The sequence below is a fragment of the Sebastes fasciatus genome, chromosome 4 (genome assembly GCF_043250625.1).
Source record: "Sebastes fasciatus isolate fSebFas1 chromosome 4, fSebFas1.pri, whole genome shotgun sequence".
Classification (NCBI taxonomy): Eukaryota; Metazoa; Chordata; class Actinopteri; order Perciformes; family Sebastidae; genus Sebastes; species Sebastes fasciatus.
This window is the reverse complement of record NC_133798.1, coordinates 1,305,001-1,324,187: the sequence shown is the minus strand read 5'-3', so window position 1 is coordinate 1,324,187 and position 19,187 is coordinate 1,305,001. Positions and strand designations below refer to the sequence as shown.

General features: G+C 41.6%; 1 protein-coding gene across 2 annotated transcripts in view; it reads right to left on the bottom strand.

Annotated features, from left to right (window-relative positions):
- Window positions 1–3,531: 3,531 nt before the first annotated feature.
- Window positions 3,532–19,187, bottom strand: part of enc2 (ectodermal-neural cortex 2) — a 36,758-nt gene continuing 21,102 nt past the window's right edge. For both annotated transcript variants that reach the window (XM_074634103.1, XM_074634104.1), the window contains 5 exons: window positions 18,866–19,062; window positions 17,958–18,063; window positions 16,778–16,921; window positions 16,167–16,580; window positions 3,532–4,446 (listed from right to left, as the gene is read on the bottom strand). In XM_074634103.1, the coding sequence (XP_074490204.1) occupies window positions 16,194–16,580; window positions 16,778–16,921; window positions 17,958–18,063; window positions 18,866–19,062 (834 nt within the window). In that variant the 3' untranslated portion in view covers window positions 3,532–4,446; window positions 16,167–16,193. The remainder of the gene's footprint in view (window positions 4,447–16,166; window positions 16,581–16,777; window positions 16,922–17,957; window positions 18,064–18,865; window positions 19,063–19,187) is intronic.

Genomic DNA, 19,187 nt, shown 5'->3' with positions numbered 1-19,187 from the left:
GATCCGGATTCAGGAATATTTTGAAGGATTCCGATCAGCCAGAAGGGACTTCCCAGAGGGAGGGGGGGACACCTGTAGATTCAGCGTTTTTTCACATTAAACTCCGAAGCTCACTTGGTGATTGTTGGAAACAGTAACGACGACGGTTTAGGTGAGTTTTACTTTGTTTCTGTCCAGTTGGAATGAAGTGTTTATCAACAACATATCAGCTCTCTCTATCCACGTTTTATCGGGCCAAACCAACCAATCAGATATTAGTCAAACATCATTACGATGGGGTATATTAATGATTGGTTGAATCAACAAAGACAAAATAAATCACTTTTTACTTTATGAATTCAGGGTGAAGGGAGGACGGCCTACTTGGCGTTGTTGGGCTGGCGGAGCATCGAGCCCCTGCCTAGAACCGGCCTCGATTAACAAACACATTCATACTGTATACACACTGATGACAGAGGCTGCAATAAAAGGTACCACCTGCTCATCAGATCCTAATCTAATCATTCACACACTCACACACCGACGGCACAGCCTTCGGGTTCAGTATCTTGTTCAAGGACACTTTGATATGCATCTTGGAGGAGCCGGGGATCGAACCGCCGATCTTCCGATTAGTGTGTGATTGTTTTCCCCTCCGGTGGGTGGTTTTCAGAGTATGATGCGTTACGCTCTGTCTCTATTGGCACTTCAGCTGACTGAGAAAAACTCAGTGGGCCATAAGATCCAACTCATCATGCTACAGCAACCTGGCCTGTCATCTTATGGTAACAGTTGAATTTATAATAAAGAATAAAGTCACGCCTCAAATATTTTTAGTGGGGGACAACCTTCAACTTATGATTTGACTCTCATCGGTATTGAAGACACATGATTAGTTTTTGCATTTTTCAGTGCTGAGTTTGTGTTTTTCTGGCTAAAAGTTGACAGTTAAAGCGGCGATCTGGAAGATTTTCATTGAAATAAATGTCTGCTAAGTCACTATCTGTCGCCAACTGAGGTAACACGATGGTGATTGAGTGTATGGCCCACTGAGGAAAGTATTGCAATATTTGTATATTTGCAGTATAATGAACTGGGTGTCTGTGGTGACATTCACAGATTTCCCCGATATTTAAATGAAAATGTTGGAGACTGCCACTTTAACATCAGTGTTGGTCTGAAACGTTCACTCTTCACTGTAGTGTTGTCTGCATGTTTAGTGAGAATGATTCCACCCTAGGTAGAGGACATACAGTCCGCTATATAGACTTCCCCGTACTGAGCAGTGAATGAATGAATGATAAGGTCTGAACAACGCAGCAATGACCCGTTTCAGGATTGGTTGGACTTTTAGAAAGTCAATTGCTAAGTATTTAGTAATGGATCAATTTTTGGTGAAAATAACCTAATTACCACGGATGTGTATTCATGTTTAGCTTTAACATGATCATCATTGTTGGTTTTTCAAGCTCTATAGACAATGGTATACAAACATTACTGGGTGTGTGTGCATTCAGGGGGCAGAACTGCTTTTACAGCTTGTTGTAATCAACGTAGATTTCTCATTGTTTGTACGTTCTAGTTGACTATACTAGACCCCTGCAGAGTCCGACCACCAGATCCCGTTATCATATGACCCATTAGTATGAGATCTGTTTATTATTATCAACTGTTATGAAATGGGTAATGTTAGATCAGACATCAGTGTGATGTGACTTGGGGGACCAAGGTCTGTGTGGTTGACACTCCGGTCGGAGTTCAAGTTACGCGAGTCCCTCTTGATGGACGCCGCCGCCAGACACTTTTTACTCAGTGATTTGTCAACGTTAACGTTGATATAAAACTGGCCATGTGGATTTTGGTCTTGTTATTAGTGGAAGCGGTCACACAGCAAGTCTTTGTATGTCGGGCAGCTGAACATCAACATCAGACCCCTGATGGCTCTCTATTAAATAGCATGTTGCTGGTTGCTAGCTAACGTTAGCGGTTAGCCCTCAGTCGGAAATGTAACGGCAAAAGTCAATACAGTATTGGTGCCTTCAGATGTGGTGGTGTTTACCAGAAGAGTCCACACCAACGTCCCCCCTCTTGTCCTATTCACGACCTCAGAAGCAGAAAGTTTCTGAAAGCTCAGAGTTCACGACTTGTGACGTGTTTATTGACGTTGTGAGAAATGGCGGAGGCCATGGAAGTTCATTTTTCGGTGCATAATAACTTCATATATTGTAATTTTAGTGGTATATTGTTTTTCTTCTTAATTGTATAATATGTCTGAGGAAAATGTTGATATTCCCAACAGCCTCATCTTTCTCCTCGTTCATTATGTCTTTACATTTACTGCATTATGTTACGCGCTTGCTAGCTTGCTAAATTGTTAGCCTCTGTAGCTTCTAGACGCCGACAGTAACGTTAATATTGCTGTTGCTTAGCTGCGGTGTTCTCACGACTTAACCACTTGAACGCCAAGCATATCGTGTACACGACTTCCCGTGTTGTAAACACGAGCTCACCAGTTTCATTTGAAGGCACCATATTGCTGATATGACCAATTCAAATTGAAACGAACGTTAGCTAACGTTAGCTTCCATGGCGGCTTGTTGTTGTGAGGGCGGGGGAGGAGGAGCGGCGGCCCCAGTAGACTACCGGACGTCTTCCCTTGAAAATGTAACACTACGGCGTACCGGAGTGATCTTTCCCCGCCGTAGTCCAGTAACGTTACAGCAATTTAGAGCCTTAACGAAGTCTTGCAGAACTTTGAAGTTTGAAGGTATAATTAGTCACTAAATATGTATAAATATTTCCTTAGAGTGTGGGTCGATCACCTTGTTGTTGATCAGTTCATTTCTATCGATCTGTGGAGCATGACAGCTCGCCATGACCACCCGCTGCTCTGCTAGCGCTGTGGGACTAGAATGCTTTTACCCATCAGGCCTGGATCCATAATCTCCTTCTGTTTTTAGTAAAGTCATGTGATCCCCTCAATACTAAACATCTTACATCCATCTTCTCTGTGGTTGGTGCAGTTTACTGCACAACAAGTCCTGGTCATCTCTGCTTTAGAGCTTGGTTCTGATAGACATGCCGTTCTCTCTGCCCCCTAGCTGAGCTCATCTCTGTGATGACGTTACACACAAACCCGTCTATATGCAGCTGTTCTTGTGTCAACTGTATATTATTTTCTCAACATTTCTGATGCAACTGCAGAGCTTCTGATATGACAAACACCAGACAAATAACACCTGAAACTACAAATAATTAACTACGGTATTCCACTGAGTATAGTTCATTAAAAAAGAAGTCCAATCTAATGCTTCTCTTGGCATACACTGATGGTTACCTGATGTACTGATCCACTGGTAAATGTAAACCCATAGACAAATTAGTAAGACTTTTCTTAATGTAGATGATAGAGACAGCAGCTTCTCAAACTCTCAAACCCAGTCCCTTCAATAACACTGTATGCAGACGTGGTAGTAATACTAGAAAATATAGTCAGTGTGTGTACTGTAAGCTGAAATAAGAACTGGATTTAGGTTCACAGGACACTGGGACCTGCTTTCATTTCCTTGTATTTTTCGAGGGAAACCACTTAAAGGTAGGGTCGATGATGTAGGAAAGCTAGCATAATGTGAAAGTAGCATGGCCTCAGGAGCTCCGTCTAAACCCCTCAGGGCTCCTTCCAAGGCAACGCCCCCCACACACGTGCAAAAGCACCGCCGCATCGTAACTACTTCACAGACACAGAGCGGAGAGAGGACCTCAACTCAGCAACGCTACCTCATGACCAGTAACCGCGGCAGTGCTACTGCAGGGCTGACTTTTCTCTTCCATTCTCCAGGAAGTACGAGCAGGGAGGCTGGGAGGCGTCTGATTGGTTCTTTCCAAGCGGATCTCGAGGCAGTGATTGGTAGACGTTTTTACAGGATTACAGCAGCTACAGATGACGTCTCTTTTCCGCTCCTTTTTCAGAGCTCATCAGTAATGGATCGCTGTCGGGGGGGTAAAGAGCATTTCAACCAATATAACAGATAGTGGATACTGGAGAACATCATCAACCCTGCCTTTAAGTATGTAAATGTGGTCATCATTGACTGGAATGGTTTAGTATTGAAATCATGACTAATAAGACATTAAAGAAACATGAGACAAACACACACAACCCCCCAAAAATCACTCATGTGTTTGTATGAGCTCAATCAGTCAGGTTCATCAAAGTGTCTGTTTGAGGAGTATCACATTATTTAGGAAGCATCGTGTGGAGATGAAGTCTCTCTCTGTGTGTTAAGACCTGGGTGCTGTGCTGTGCTGTTCAGGCTGCTCAGGACTGATTCAGAGTCTGTGAGGTGCAGCTTGGTTTTTGTAAGGATTGGTCCTGTGTGGAGCTCCAGTCTCAGCCGGCTGCTGACTGCAGGGTGGAGTCTCGGGGATTCTCCTCCGGTCCGAGTCCTTCTCAGAGGACATCAACATCTGAAAAAGACGGGAAGACAGGAGGGAGACGAGAGAGAAAGATTAGGACTGTCCTCAGTCAAAGAACATGTTGGTCATCAGTGTCTCCACTCAGTCCATGGTTGGCTCGCATGCTTATTATAATGAAATTGGCCGACAAACTCTATTTAAGAGGTGCTGTGTTATTAACACTGTGTTATCATATGTTTATTATTAACATGATATCAATATTTTAGTTTTAAAATGTTACAGTTATCGTCAATACCAGTATATCACAACACCCCATAGATTGTATGAAATAAGGACATAGTCTCCGTGATTGCACCCATGGGTGTCTGAAGAGCAAAAATTAAGCTCAAAATGGGGCTCCGGCAGGCGCCATCCGGCTAAACCAGAAATGGGCCAAGAGGTGGAGTGTGGATGGAGCTGAGGGGGGCCGAATGAAGCCTGGCTGCTGAAACACACCCACTGAGCTCAAAGCTACCATGACTAGCAAGGCTAACAAGCTAGGCTATATCATGGAAGAGAACAGGCTACATGCTGCGGCTGTGGCTCAGAGGGTAGAGCAGGTTGTCCACCAATCGAAGGGTCGGTGGTTCTATCCCCGGCTGCTCCGGGTCACATGTCGATGTGTCCTTGAGCAAGACACTTAACCCCAAATGTCTCCCGAAGGCATAGCCATCGGTGTGTGAATGAGTCTTTAGATTAGATCCTGATGGGCAAAGTTGGCACCTTGGCAGCCTATGCCATCAGTGTATGTGTGTGTGAATGGGTGAATGCTGACATGTAGCGTAAAGCGCTTTGAGTGGTCGAAGGACCAGAAAAGCGCTATATAAATGCAAGTCCATTTACCATTTACCATTTCACTGCAGGTACCAGAGACACACCTCCAGTAAAGAGACACCACACACGTTCACACCTCACATTCACTCTAATTCATCTCCTCCTGCCTCTAGGCTGTGGTGGTCCAGCAGGACTCCTTCATGGAGGACCAGCGGCAGACCCTGAACGACGAGCCCGATACCACCTCAAAATTGCACGTTGCGTTAATGCATTAAAGAAATTAATGATGTTAAAACAAATCTGCGTTAACGCGTTATTATCCCGTAAACTTTGACACCCCTAATATAACGGTCTTTTTTAAAAACATTTTAAGAGTTGTAGGATCTTGTATACAGGACAGAGGGAGGAAATATGGGCTGGAAAATATGGTGTACAGGTTTTAATATCTATATCTACTGTATAGGTGGTTCCTCTGGAAACACACCATGGGACAATGCAGAATGTGGACTTATTGTTTCATTCAGTTTCCTCATTCATCTCTGAACCCCTTCCTCCTTAGTTGTCCTCTCTTTCCTCTTCCTCCTCAAATGCTGACACTTCAGCTGAGTATCTGTAGGATTCTCTCTCTTAGTAATATAACCTTGACGTGTTCTCAGCCAGCTCTCCAACACAATGCTTAATCCCTAAAAGGACTCACACATGCATGAGCGCGCATACTGACAGACAACATGGACACACAAACACTGAAGAAACCACTCCAAGTGTGCAGACTGGGGTAAACAGAAAAACAGAATAAGCACAAAAAGAAATAAACATGGATGTCTGTAAGCATTAAGCACACTATTCGGAGAGAAAGTCTTCTTCAGTGTCAGATACACAACTCAAAGACACACACAGATTATACGTTGTGTGTGTGAGACGGGGAACAGGATGGTAAAACACCCTTCCTCAGTGCTTCTCACTTGGCTAAGCTTACAGTTGGGTCTCAGAACATCGACTAATCTGCTGTCATGCATTAACATAAGAAAGAGCTCTGCATTAAAACTGGTTCCATTCTGACTAGAAAAGCAGCTTTGAGAGCAGGAGCTGTGAAAATATGAGCTGTGGAGCTAGAAAATAGAGACGTCGGATTATATATGTGTGTGTGTGTGTGTGTGTGTGCGCTGCAGTCGGGATGACAAGCGGCAAGGACACTTTAAAGCGATCATATTCACAAGTGATCTTAAAGCTGGTGAACACTGACAGCCTAAAGAAGAAGGGCTTCTTAATCCTAAAACGGTTGCAGTCACAGACCCAAATACTGGGAAAATGTGTCCCCATTTTTTATTTGATTTTACCATGGAACATGTTAAAAATATTGACTTAGTCTAGGGGACAAGTATCAGCTTCTTTCTGAAATAGTTTATTTCTAGTGAAATAGTCACAAAATGTAATCTATTTGTGTACATAGATACAAATTTCCCTTTTTTCTCTTGACGCTTAGCACGACTTTCAACAACAGACTTTTTGTACATTTTCCTGTAAATGTCCAGCAACACGGATGCATGTGTCAATATCTGCTCCAGTCTTTCCAAACAAAACTACTTAGTTAGGTTTAGAAAAAGATTGACTTGGTTAGGATTAGGCAACAAAATTACTTAGTTAGGTTTAGGGAAAGATCAACTTGGTTAGGATTAGGCAACAAAGCTACTTAATTAGGTTTAGAAAAAGATCAACTTGGTTAGGAATACGCAACAAAGATACTTAGGTTTAGGAAAAGATCAACTTGGTTAGGAATACGCAACAAAAATACTTAGGTTTAGGAAAAGATCAACTTGGTTAGGATTAGGCAACAAAACTACTTAGTCAATCTTTTCCTAAACCTAACTATGTTAAGATTAGGCAACAAAGCTACTTAGTTAAGTTTAGGAAAAGATCGACTTGGTTAGGTTTAGGCAACAAAGCTACTTAGGTTTAGGAAAAGATCGACTTGGTTAGGTTTAGGCAACAAAACTACTTAGGTTTAGGAAAAGATCGACTTGGTTAGGATTAGGTAACAAAACTACTTAGATTTAGGTAAAGATTGACTTGGTTAGGATTGGCAACAAAACTACTTAGTTAGGTTTAGGAAAAGACAGACTTGGTTAAGATTAGGCAACAAAGCTACTTAGTTAAGTTTAGGAAAAGATCGACTTGGTTAGGTTTAGGCAACAAAGCTACTTAGGTTTAGGAAAAGATCGACTTGGTTAGGTTTAGGCAACAAAACTACTTAGGTTTAGGAAAAGATCGACTTGGTTAGGATTAGGTAACAAAACTACTTAGATTTAGGTAAAGATTGACTTGGTTAGGATTGGCAACAAAACTACTTAGTTAGGTTTAGGAAAAGATCGACTATGTTAAGATTAGGCAACAAAGCTACTTAGCTAGGTTTAGGAAAAGATCGACTTGGTTAGGATTAGGCAACAAAACTACCTAGGTTTAGGAAAAGATCGACTTGGTTAAGATTAGGTAACAAAACTACTTATTTAGGCTTAGGAAAAGAGATCGACTTGGTTACGATTAGGCAACAAAACTACTTAGTTAGGTTTAGAAAACATCGACTTGGTTACGATTAGGCAACAAAACAACTTAGGTTTAGGAAAAGATCAACTTAGTTAGGTTTAGGTAACAAAACAACTTAGTTAGGTTTAGGTAAAGATTGACTTGGTTACGTTTAGGCAACAAAACTACTTAGGTTTAGGAAAAGATCGACTTGGTTAGGATTAGGCAACAAAACTACCTAGGTTTAGGAAAAGATTGACTTGGTTAGGACTAGGTAACAAAACTACTTAGTTAGGTTTAGGTAAAGATCGACTTGGTTACGTTTAGGCAACAAAACTACTTAGGTTTAGGAAAAGATCGACTTGGTTAGGATTAGGCAACAAAACTACCTAGGTTTAGGAAAAGATTGACTTGGTTAGGACTAGGTAACAAAACTACTTAGGTTTAGAAAACATCGACTTGGTTACGATTAGGCAACAAAGCTACTTAGGTTTAGGAAAAGATCGACTTGGTTAGGTTTAGGCAACAAAACTACTTAGGTTTAGGAAAAGATCGACTTGGTTAGGATTAGGTAACAAAACTACTTAGATTTAGGTAAAGATTGACTTGGTTAGGATTGGCAACAAAACTACTTAGTTAGGTTTAGGAAAAGATCGACTATGTTAAGATTAGGCAACAAAGCTACTTAGCTAGGTTTAGGAAAAGATCGACTTGGTTAGGATTAGGCAACAAAACTACCTAGGTTTAGGAAAAGATCGACTTGGTTAAGATTAGGTAACAAAACTACTTATTTAGGCTTAGGAAAAGAGATCGACTTGGTTACGATTAGGCAACAAAACTACTTAGTTAGGTTTAGAAAACATCGACTTGGTTACGATTAGGCAACAAAACAACTTAGGTTTAGGAAAAGATCAACTTAGTTAGGTTTAGGTAACAAAACAACTTAGTTAGGTTTAGGTAAAGATCGACTTGGTTACGTTTAGGCAACAAAACTACTTAGGTTTAGGAAAAGATCGACTTGGTTAGGATTAGGCAACAAAACTACCTAGGTTTAGGAAAAGATTGACTTGGTTAGGACTAGGTAACAAAACTACTTAGTTAGGTTTAGGTAAAGATCGACTTGGTTACGTTTAGGCAACAAAACTACTTAGGTTTAGGAAAAGATCGACTTGGTTAGGATTAGGCAACAAAACTACCTAGGTTTAGGAAAAGATTGACTTGGTGAGGACTAGGTAACAAAACTACTTAGGTTTAGAAAACATCGACTTGGTTACGATTAGGCAACAAAACTACTTAGGTTTAGGAAAAGATCGACTTGGTTACGATTAGGCAACAAAACTACTTAGGTTTAGAAAACATCGACTTGGTTAGGATTAGGCAACAAAGCTACTTAGGTTTAGGAAAAGATCGACTTGGTTAGGTTTAGGCAACAAAACTACTTAGGTTTAGGAAAAGATCGACTTGGTTAGGATTAGGTAACAAAACTACTTAGATTTAGGTAAAGATTGACTTGGTTAGGATTGGCAACAAAACTACTTAGTTAGGTTTAGGAAAAGAGACTTGGTTAAGATTAGGCAACAAAGCTACTTAGTTAAGTTTAGGAAAAGATCGACTTGGTTAGGTTTAGGCAACAAAGCTACTTAGGTTTAGGAAAAGATCGACTTGGTTAGGTTTAGGCAACAAAACTACTTAGGTTTAGGAAAAGATCGACTTGGTTAGGATTAGGTAACAAAACTACTTAGATTTAGGTAAAGATTGACTTGGTTAGGATTGGCAACAAAACTACTTAGTTAGGTTTAGGAAAAGATCGACTATGTTAAGATTAGGCAACAAAGCTACTTAGCTAGGTTTAGGAAAAGATCGACTTGGTTAGGATTAGGCAACAAAACTACCTAGGTTTAGGAAAAGATCGACTTGGTTAAGATTAGGTAACAAAACTACTTATTTAGGCTTAGGAAAAGAGATCGACTTGGTTACGATTAGGCAACAAAACTACTTAGTTAGGTTTAGAAAACATCGACTTGGTTACGATTAGGCAACAAAACAACTTAGGTTTAGGAAAAGATCAACTTAGTTAGGTTTAGGTAACAAAACAACTTAGTTAGGTTTAGGTAAAGATCGACTTGGTTACGTTTAGGCAACAAAACTACTTAGGTTTAGGAAAAGATCGACTTGGTTAGGATTAGGCAACAAAACTACCTAGGTTTAGGAAAAGATTGACTTGGTTAGGACTAGGTAACAAAACTACTTAGTTAGGTTTAGGTAAAGATCGACTTGGTTACGTTTAGGCAACAAAACTACTTAGGTTTAGGAAAAGATCGACTTGGTTAGGATTAGGCAACAAAACTACCTAGGTTTAGGAAAAGATTGACTTGGTTAGGACTAGGTAACAAAACTACTTAGATAGGTTTAGGAAAAGATAGACTTGGTTAAGATTAGGCAACAAAACTACTTAGGTTTAGGAAAAGATCAACTTAGTTAGGTTTAGGCCACAAAACTACTTAGTTAGGTTTAGGTAAAGATCGACTTGGTTACATTTAGGCAACAAAACTACTTAGTTAGGTTTAGGAAAAGATTGACTTGGTTAGGATTAGAAAAATAAAAGTTTGTGGTTTGGGTTAAAATAACTCCGGAAGTAGCGTAACTTAAGTACGGAAGTTACGTGACATATAAATCAACTTTGATTTTTGGTTTCACACAGGACACAAACACCTGTCTCCTGGACCAAAGTCCTGTGTTTTTTGACCCACCCATCCACCACAACTTCCTCCCTACGCGGCGTTCGCTGCTCTTTATACTTCCCGGTTCAAAATTACGTAGATTATATACAAATTGATTTTGTGTGGACCATCTCGAAAAAAATGTGAAATTCCTGTCTGTGTACACGAATCTGGTTTTCACTGGCACAGCCCGCAGGATACGTAATCGGTCAAAGACACCATAGCTTTTGGTCTCTGACTCTGGGTGAGGGTTTAAATCCCACTGACGTTTATGAAGCCTTGCAGTCATTTAGGTGGGCTTGGACGTTGTTTTATAGTCACATGTTCCATCTAATCATATATGACCCCAATGAATCTCTGATGCTAGGCGCTCCATATCAACATTTCATATTCACTCTATCTGCAACAGCACTGAGCTCCGCTACAGCACTGCCAGATGTTCAGCTGAGCATTAACACAGTTACTGTTCACCACACCAAATCATGGTCTCAAATTTAGCACTTTAAAGCTTCTTTAAATATTTATCAGTTACTTTTCCAAAACTATAGATGTCTGACCATATGATCAGTTGCTGACAAGCATCAAAGCAGCAAAAACTGGCATGGCCATTTTCAAAGCCCTGCGTAGTGCTCACTCCACATAAAACCCACCAGGGCGACATTACATCACTTCCAGCAAACGTCATGGAGAACAATGAGGTCAAAACAGCATCACCAATCTGTTTAAACTGAATATTCTCTGGTCTAGCTCAACTAAAAACACAAAACACTGAATCCGTCAGCATGTTAGCGTGTCGTTCACTACCGGTAACCGGTAGGCTACTAGTTTACTAGTAGGTTATTCTTCACTTCACCTGTTCAACTGACTTTAGCAGTTTAGACATTCAACTGTCCTGATGTTATTACAGATGTGAACTAACAACATGCACTCGCCTCGTTCATGGGCTCACATCAGTGCTCTGCTGCAGTTCACGGCTGAGCACAACTGCACAATGAATATAGGGAATATTTTGCGTTATTTTTGGCATTGAAAAACATTTTTTTTTTTGGCTTGACAGGGATGCCCGTTGGCCTGGCGGCTAACCATGTACCATGTTCACCATCTTAGTTTAGCATGCTAGAATGCTAACATTTGCTAATTAGCACTAAAGTATAGCTGAGGCTGATGTCATGGCTTTTGACCAAATAGGCGTTTTCTTGTATACGAACATTACTGGGTGTGTTCAGGGGGAAAAACAGCTTTTGTACGTTCTAGTTGACTATACTAGTCCCCTGCAGAGTCCGACCGCCACATACCGTTATCATATGACGTATTAGTATGAGATGGGTTTATTATTTATTATTATCAGTGTGATGTGACTTGGGGGACCAGGGTCTGTGTGGTTGACACTACGGTCGGAGTTCAAGTTACGCGAGTCCCTCTTGATGGACACAGCCGCCAGACATTTTTTACTCAGTGATTCCTCAACAGGTAGAACGTTGATATAAAACTGGAGACTTCATACGAACGTTAGCTAACGTTAGCTTCCATGGCGGTTTGTTGTTGTGACGGCGGGGGAGGAGGAGCGGCGGCCCCAGTAGACTACCGGACGTCTTCCCTTGAAAATGTAACACTACAGCGTACCGGAGTGATCTTACCCCGCCGTAGTCCAGTAACGTTACAGCAATTTAGAGCCTTAACGAAGTCCTGGTCATCTCTGCTTTAGAGTTTGGTTCTGATAGACATGCCGTTCTCTCTGCCCCCTAGCTGAGCTCATCTCTGTGATGACGTTACACACAAACCCGTCTATACCTGTCAAACTAAAGTATTGGTCAAAGTTACCACAGTTCATCCTGAGGGGACCATGAATGTCTGGACCAAAGTTCAGAATAATCCATCTAATAGTTGGTGGAGCCCCTGACCCACTGACTGACAGATATTACCATCCATAGAGCCACGCTGCTAAAAACATACACTTCATGTTCGGAAATCTGCTTGCTAAACTTGCTAAAAGAAGCATTCATTTTTCTTCAAGCGTTCCATCTTGATAAAAGGTAGACACTACATGACAATGAGAGCACAGTTGCCGGTCCCTTCAGGACCCTGAGAAGTTCTGTTTTACCTGGACACACGTGATTAAAGGTCCAAATCCCAACAATGGATTCCTGCATTAAATCTTGTTTTGGCTGATAAACCTGAGGCTTGTCTTGACCTCAGCTGTGTTGGCAGTCACACAGAGAGAAAGCCACTACTGTAACTGTAAACTAGATCAGCTGATTGTGCTGAATGTGTTGATACGTGAGCCGAGAGAGAAACAACGAGAGCGGGGTTGTTGGAGAGGCTGCTGCTACAGCTCCATCAGTTATTGTTTGTAACACGCCATTAGGACAATAGTTCAGCCTAATAGAGGCCTGTGCCTCTGTTGAGGGAATTTGTGTGGTCTCATTCCTGGTGTTAAATTAAATTAATCATAATAGTAATAGGAGCAAAATGGGTTTTAATGGGTTATTAAGTCTTTGCCTCATGTCCTGTTTTGATGATGAATAAATCATAACCATAAAAACAAAGTGAGGCAAACACAGTCAATTCTCAATTAGCCAGGCTCAGTGGAGACCCAAGGGAGAGGTGGCTGGTACTGCTGCTCTGAGTGCTGGAAGTGGTACTAAAAACCTGTATGATCCATCACAGCTAAAACCAGTCAAGGTCAGGAGCAATGAGGACAAACTGGAGATAGGAGAAGAAACATATTTACGTACACAATAAGTTGTGAACACACAGGGAGTTAATGAGTGAATGAGAGCGAAATCCAGGAGCTGTAAGTACGACAGACGAGATGGACCTGAGAGGAGCAGGCTGCTCTGGGACTCCTGTTTCATAACATGAATCTTTGAGGGCGTGGGGCGGGTGAAAAAGGAAGGAGGGGGCTGAAGATGTAGAAGAGTATGCTTCACTGGGTGGATATGGATGGAGGATATTTATGTGCTGCAGTCCCACTGCTCAGGTTCTTTCTACACTTAGAGATGACCAGAGGAACATAACCCTCTTCACTGTTTGACCTCAGTATACACTTGAACACACAAACAATATTATTTGCTAATGTGATTATAGTTTTAGAATTTCACTGTCATATCACGGCTTATGAAATATAGATTTTGTATAGAGAGTGTTTCCCATACAGGGTGACTGATTTGCTCGGATTAATCACTCTTCACATCGGCATAAATTAGATCCACCACACAGCACTTATTTGAGAAGAAAATGTGTCACTTTAAAAGGTGGTTTGCCTGTTACTCCCGTTATTACCTTCTTCCAAAACAGTGGTGAAGAGCATCAGGGTCAAATGCCGGGAGTTGAGTTTTCATTAAAACAACATCATGACTGGTGTGTTAACTGCATGCCAAATTAATCAGAGCACACAAGGCCAAATTAACTCCTAAGTTACCATATGATCAGTTGCTGAGAAGCAACAAAGCATTTAAAAGGCTATTTTATAAACTGAGCCCAGCGTAGTGCTCACTCCACATAAAACCCACCAGGGCGACATTACATCACTTCCAGCAAACGTCATGGAGAACAATGAGGACAAAACAGCATCACCGATCTGTTTAAACCAGGGCTGTCAAAGTTAACGCGATAATAACGCGATAATAATGCAAATTCCTTTTAACGCCACAAATTCCTTTAACGTGTTAACGCAACTTTCAATTTTTAGGTTGTAGCGGCTCAGTTGTAAAGCTGGAGTGAAGACCATGTCTGAAAATGGGTTCTCTGGGTACCCACGAGTCTCCCCTTTACAGACATGCCCACTTTATGATAATCACATGCAGTTTGGGGCAAGTCATAGTCAAGTCAGCACACTGACACACTGACAGCTGTTGTTGCCTGTTGGGCTGCAGTTTGACATGTTATGATTGGAGCATATTTTGATGCTAAATGCAGTACCTGTGAGGGTTTCTGGACAATATCTGTCATTGTTTTGTGTTGTTAATTGACACCTTTCTATCAGAACCAGCATTAACTTTTCAGCAGTTTGAGCTCCAGTAGCTCTTCTATTGGATCAGACAACACGGGTCAGCCTTCGCTCCCCACGTGCATCAATGAGCCTCGAGTCTGACCCGGTCGCCGGTTCACCGGTTCGCCTTCCTTGGACCACTTTTGGTAGGTCCTGACCACTGCAGACCGGGAACATCCCACAAGAGCTGCAGTTCTGGAGATGCTCTGACCCAGTCGTCTAGACAGCTCTATTTGGCCCTTGTCAAAGTCGCTCACATCCTTACGCTGGCCCATTTTTTCTGCTTCCAACACAAAGTTCAAAATGTTCACTTGCGGTCTAATATATCCCCCCCACTGTCAGGTGCCATGGTAACCAGATAATCCATGTTATTCATTTCACCTGTCAGTGGTCTTAGTGTTGTTAATGCTATGGCTGATCAGTGTACATACATGTGCATAAAGCAGCATATTTGTCCACTCCCATGGTGATAAGAGTATTAAATACTTGACTAATCTCCCTTTAAGGTATATTTTGAACTGATAAAAAAGGTGTGATTAATTTGCGATTAATCACGATTAACTATGGACAATCATGTGATTAATTGTGATTAAATAGTTGAATTGATTGACAGCCCTAGTTTAAACCGAATAGTCTCTGGTCTAGCTCAGCTAAAAACACAAAAACATCATCCATCAATCAACAAGAGACAATTTTGGCCTAAAATTAGAGGCCAACAACATTTAGGCGCCTATGAGAGCGAGCCCTTCTCTCGTAAGCCCCTTTTACACAGAGATCCTGCAATACTGCTGTAAAGAACCCCCCATCTTTTTTCAATACATTTTGACTTTTGTACTGAAGACTGAGGCAATTACAGAGACGGATGCATCACTGCGTTGCCCGCTCTGGATGTGTTTGAGAGAGATGAAAGAGAAGGTGGAAGGTAGGCTATTGTTTCTGGAAGTTTAATAATAATTGAATGCCAATGTTCTGAATGAAGCTTCAACCTACTCGGTGCAGCCCTACTTCGTCATATTTTCTTTGGATTATGGTCAGATGAGCACGTTGTCTTCTTAAATATCTGTCCATTCTGTAACGTACAGACTACGTGTCTGAATGAACACCATTGCTACCACGGATGTATAAAGAGACAATTTGTTTGTAAATGGATGGACTTGCATTTATATAGAACTTTTCTAGTTGTCCGACCACTCAAAGCTCTTTACACTACATGTCAGCATTCACACACACATTCACACACACACATTCATACACTGATATCAGAGGCTGCCATGCAAGATGTCAACCTGCCCATCAGGATCTGATCTAAAGACTCATTCACACACCGATGGCTCAGCCTTCAGGAGCAGTTTGGGGTTTAGTGTCTTGCTCAAGGACACATTGACATGTGACCGGAGGAGCCGGGGATCGAACCACCGACCTTCCGATTGGTGGACGACCTGCTTTACGTCTGAACCCCAGCCGCCCCAAATGCATCGCCGTGAAAAAGATTCCGACATCAAAACATCAATTGCTGATCGGTCACCTGTCATGCCTCAAGCCCCCCAGTGTGGTGCGCCCCACAGTTTGAGAACAACTGAGGTATCGGAATCGGTATAAAATATTATAATAGAATAAACCTGCACTTAAAACAAATGGCATTGCGTTCGGTCAGAACACCCCTTTAGAGTTGCTGGCCATATGTTCAAACCCCCACTGATGTTTTCGTGTGAGTTTAGAGAACGTACCAGTTACTGTCTCCTGATGTCTCCCAGTTAGGCAGGTAGGTGTTTCCATGTGCTGACGAAGGCGGTGGGGATCAGTGAATAAGGCACAGTGGTGATGGAGTTCCAGCTATCTGACGTGGGGTCGTAACAGTCCAATGTTTTACACCTCTGCGTCCCAAAATAACCTCCAACCACATACAGCTTATTTCCTGAGGCCACGGCGTGGCAGCTCATCCGTTTGGACGTCATGTCGCCCACTCGAGACCACTGATTGGTTTCACAGTCAAAGCGATAAGCAGAGGCAGCAGTGAATTCAGTGTCGCCACCCATGATGAAGATCTGGCTCCCTAAAACAGCAGCCGCTGTATAGCGCCAAGGCTGGGGGCATTCAGCTGCAATATTCCAGCGGTTACCCATAGGGTCGTAGCACTGGACCTAGATATAGAAGACATAGAAAGTTTGACAGTTGTTAGGCCATGCTATCGCTGACTTTGTTCATGTGCAACACTAACACTGATTGTAAATGGTTCTTCATTATAAAATGTAAATCAGAAAAAAATAACTCAAATACGAACACGTTGCTATTAAATGATAGAGTGTAGGTTCGGTCAGTAGTTTGTTATTCCACCAACCTTGGAGGCCTTGTCTCGATGTATGGTGGTCCCTCCAAAAACAAAGAGTTTGAGTTTGGCACTAACCACGGCTGCATTACTGACTCCATCTCTTAGAGGAGCCACCATAGTCCATTTATTACTGAGGGGGTCATACCTCTCGACCTAGGAAGATATTACACAGTGACACTTTAACACATTAAATGTTTGATTTCAAACAAACATATGGCATATTAGAGGTGAACTATGTGTCCACGTTGAGTCAAAATCAGATGAGCAGCAGATATTTCACCTGATAACAATCAGATTACAGGCTGTGTGTACTGGTGCTCGTACTATGGCTGTCAATCGATTAAATATTTAATTGCGGATTTATCGCATGATTGTCCATAGTTAATTTCAAATTAATCGCACATTTTTCATCCGTTCTAAATGTACCTTAAAGGGAGATTTGTCAAGTATTTAATCCTCTTATCAACATGGGAGTGGACAAATATACTGCTTTATGCAAATGTATGTATATATTTATTATTATAAATCAGTTAACAACACAAATCAATGACAGATATTGTCCAGAAACCCTCACAGGTACTGCATTTAGCATAAAACTATATGCTCCAATCATAACATGTCAAACTGCAGCCCAACAGGCAACAACAGCTGTCAGTGTGTCAGTGTGCTGACTTGACTATGACTTGCCCCAAACTGCATGTGATTATCATAAAGTGGGCATGTCTGTAAAGGGGAGACTCGTGGGTACCCATAGAACCCATTTACATTCACTGATCTGGAGGTCAGAGGTCAAGGGACCCCTTTGGACATGGACATGACCGTTTTTCCTCGCCAAAATTTAGCGTAAGTTTGGAGCGTTATTTAACCTCCTTCATGACCAGCTAGTATGACATGGTTGGTACCGATTGATTCATCAGGTTTTATAGTTTCAGATGTATCATATGAAACTATAAGTTTTTGTAGTTTCAGATGTATCATATGAAACTATAAAACCTGATTAATCCATCTAGATTTAAAACCCGCTACACCCTAAAAATCACAAGGTACGTGAATGAGTTAAAGAAATTAGTGGCGTTATTATTATGAACGTTATCACGTTAACTTTGACAGCCCTAGTATGTGGGTTTTCACATTTAATAATATAGAAAAATTAATTCCCCAAAATCTGAAATTATTCCCTCTAAAATACCTGCTTTAGGGAGACGGATGGAGAGGCAGGAAAAACTCCCGCTATGGCTGTATGACCTCCAACAACGTAGAGACTATTCTCCAACTCAGCTGAACCATGACCAAACCTGGAGAAGAGAATACCCACATTATGTGTGTGTGTGTGTGTGTGTGTGTGTGTGTGTGTGTGTGTGTGTGTGTGTGTGTATGTGTGTGTATACTTTAAAGTTTAGACAATGTATGGGCTTGCATGAATGACAGTGTGCCACTCTACATGACGATGTGCCACTCTATATGAAGATGTGCGACTCTACATGACGGTGTGCCACTACATGAAGATGTGTCACTCTACATGAAGATGTGTCACTCTACATGACGGTGTGCCACTCTACATGAAGATGTGTCACTCTACATGACGGTATGTCACTCTACATGAAGATGTGCCACTCTACATGAAGATGTGCCACTCTACATGACGGTGTGCCACTCTACATGACGGTGTGCCACTCTACATGACGGTGTGCCACTCTACATGACGGTGTGCCACTCTACATGAAGGTGTGTCACTCTACATGACGGTGTGCCACTCTACATGAAGATGTGCCACTCTACATGAAGATGTGTCACTCTACATGAAGATGTGACACTCTACATGACGGTGTGACACTCTACATGACGGTGTGCCACTCTACATGAAGATGTGACACTCTACATGACGGTGTGCCACTCTACATGAAGATGTGACACTCTACATGACGGTGTGCCACTCTACATGAAGATGTGTCACTTCACATAAATTTGTACCACTAACTGAATTTGTAAAACTCTACATGAACATAAATATTGACAGCCCACACTTAACGGTGGTAGAGTTTTATGATATGCTTTTGTTAGGTTTCTGTTTACGAAAATATAAGAAATGTAACTCACCTGGCTATTAGCATTGGTGCTCCTTTAGACCACTCTTCATGGACAGTATCATAGATCCAGACGTCTTTAGAGACTCCGTTCTCTGATCCTCTTCCTCCTGTGACGTAAACCTTACAGCCAATAGCACACGCACTGAACTCCTTCCTGGGGCTGGGGAGGTCGGCCTTAGGGATGATCTCCTTGGCTTTATGATCAACCTTAAAATGGTCGTTCAACAATGGTGATTATTTAATTTGTTAATGGAATATTAGTTAAAGCCAATAAAAAGACATACTTAAAAGACAAAAATTAAAAGATCTTGAGCAATTACACAGATGAGATA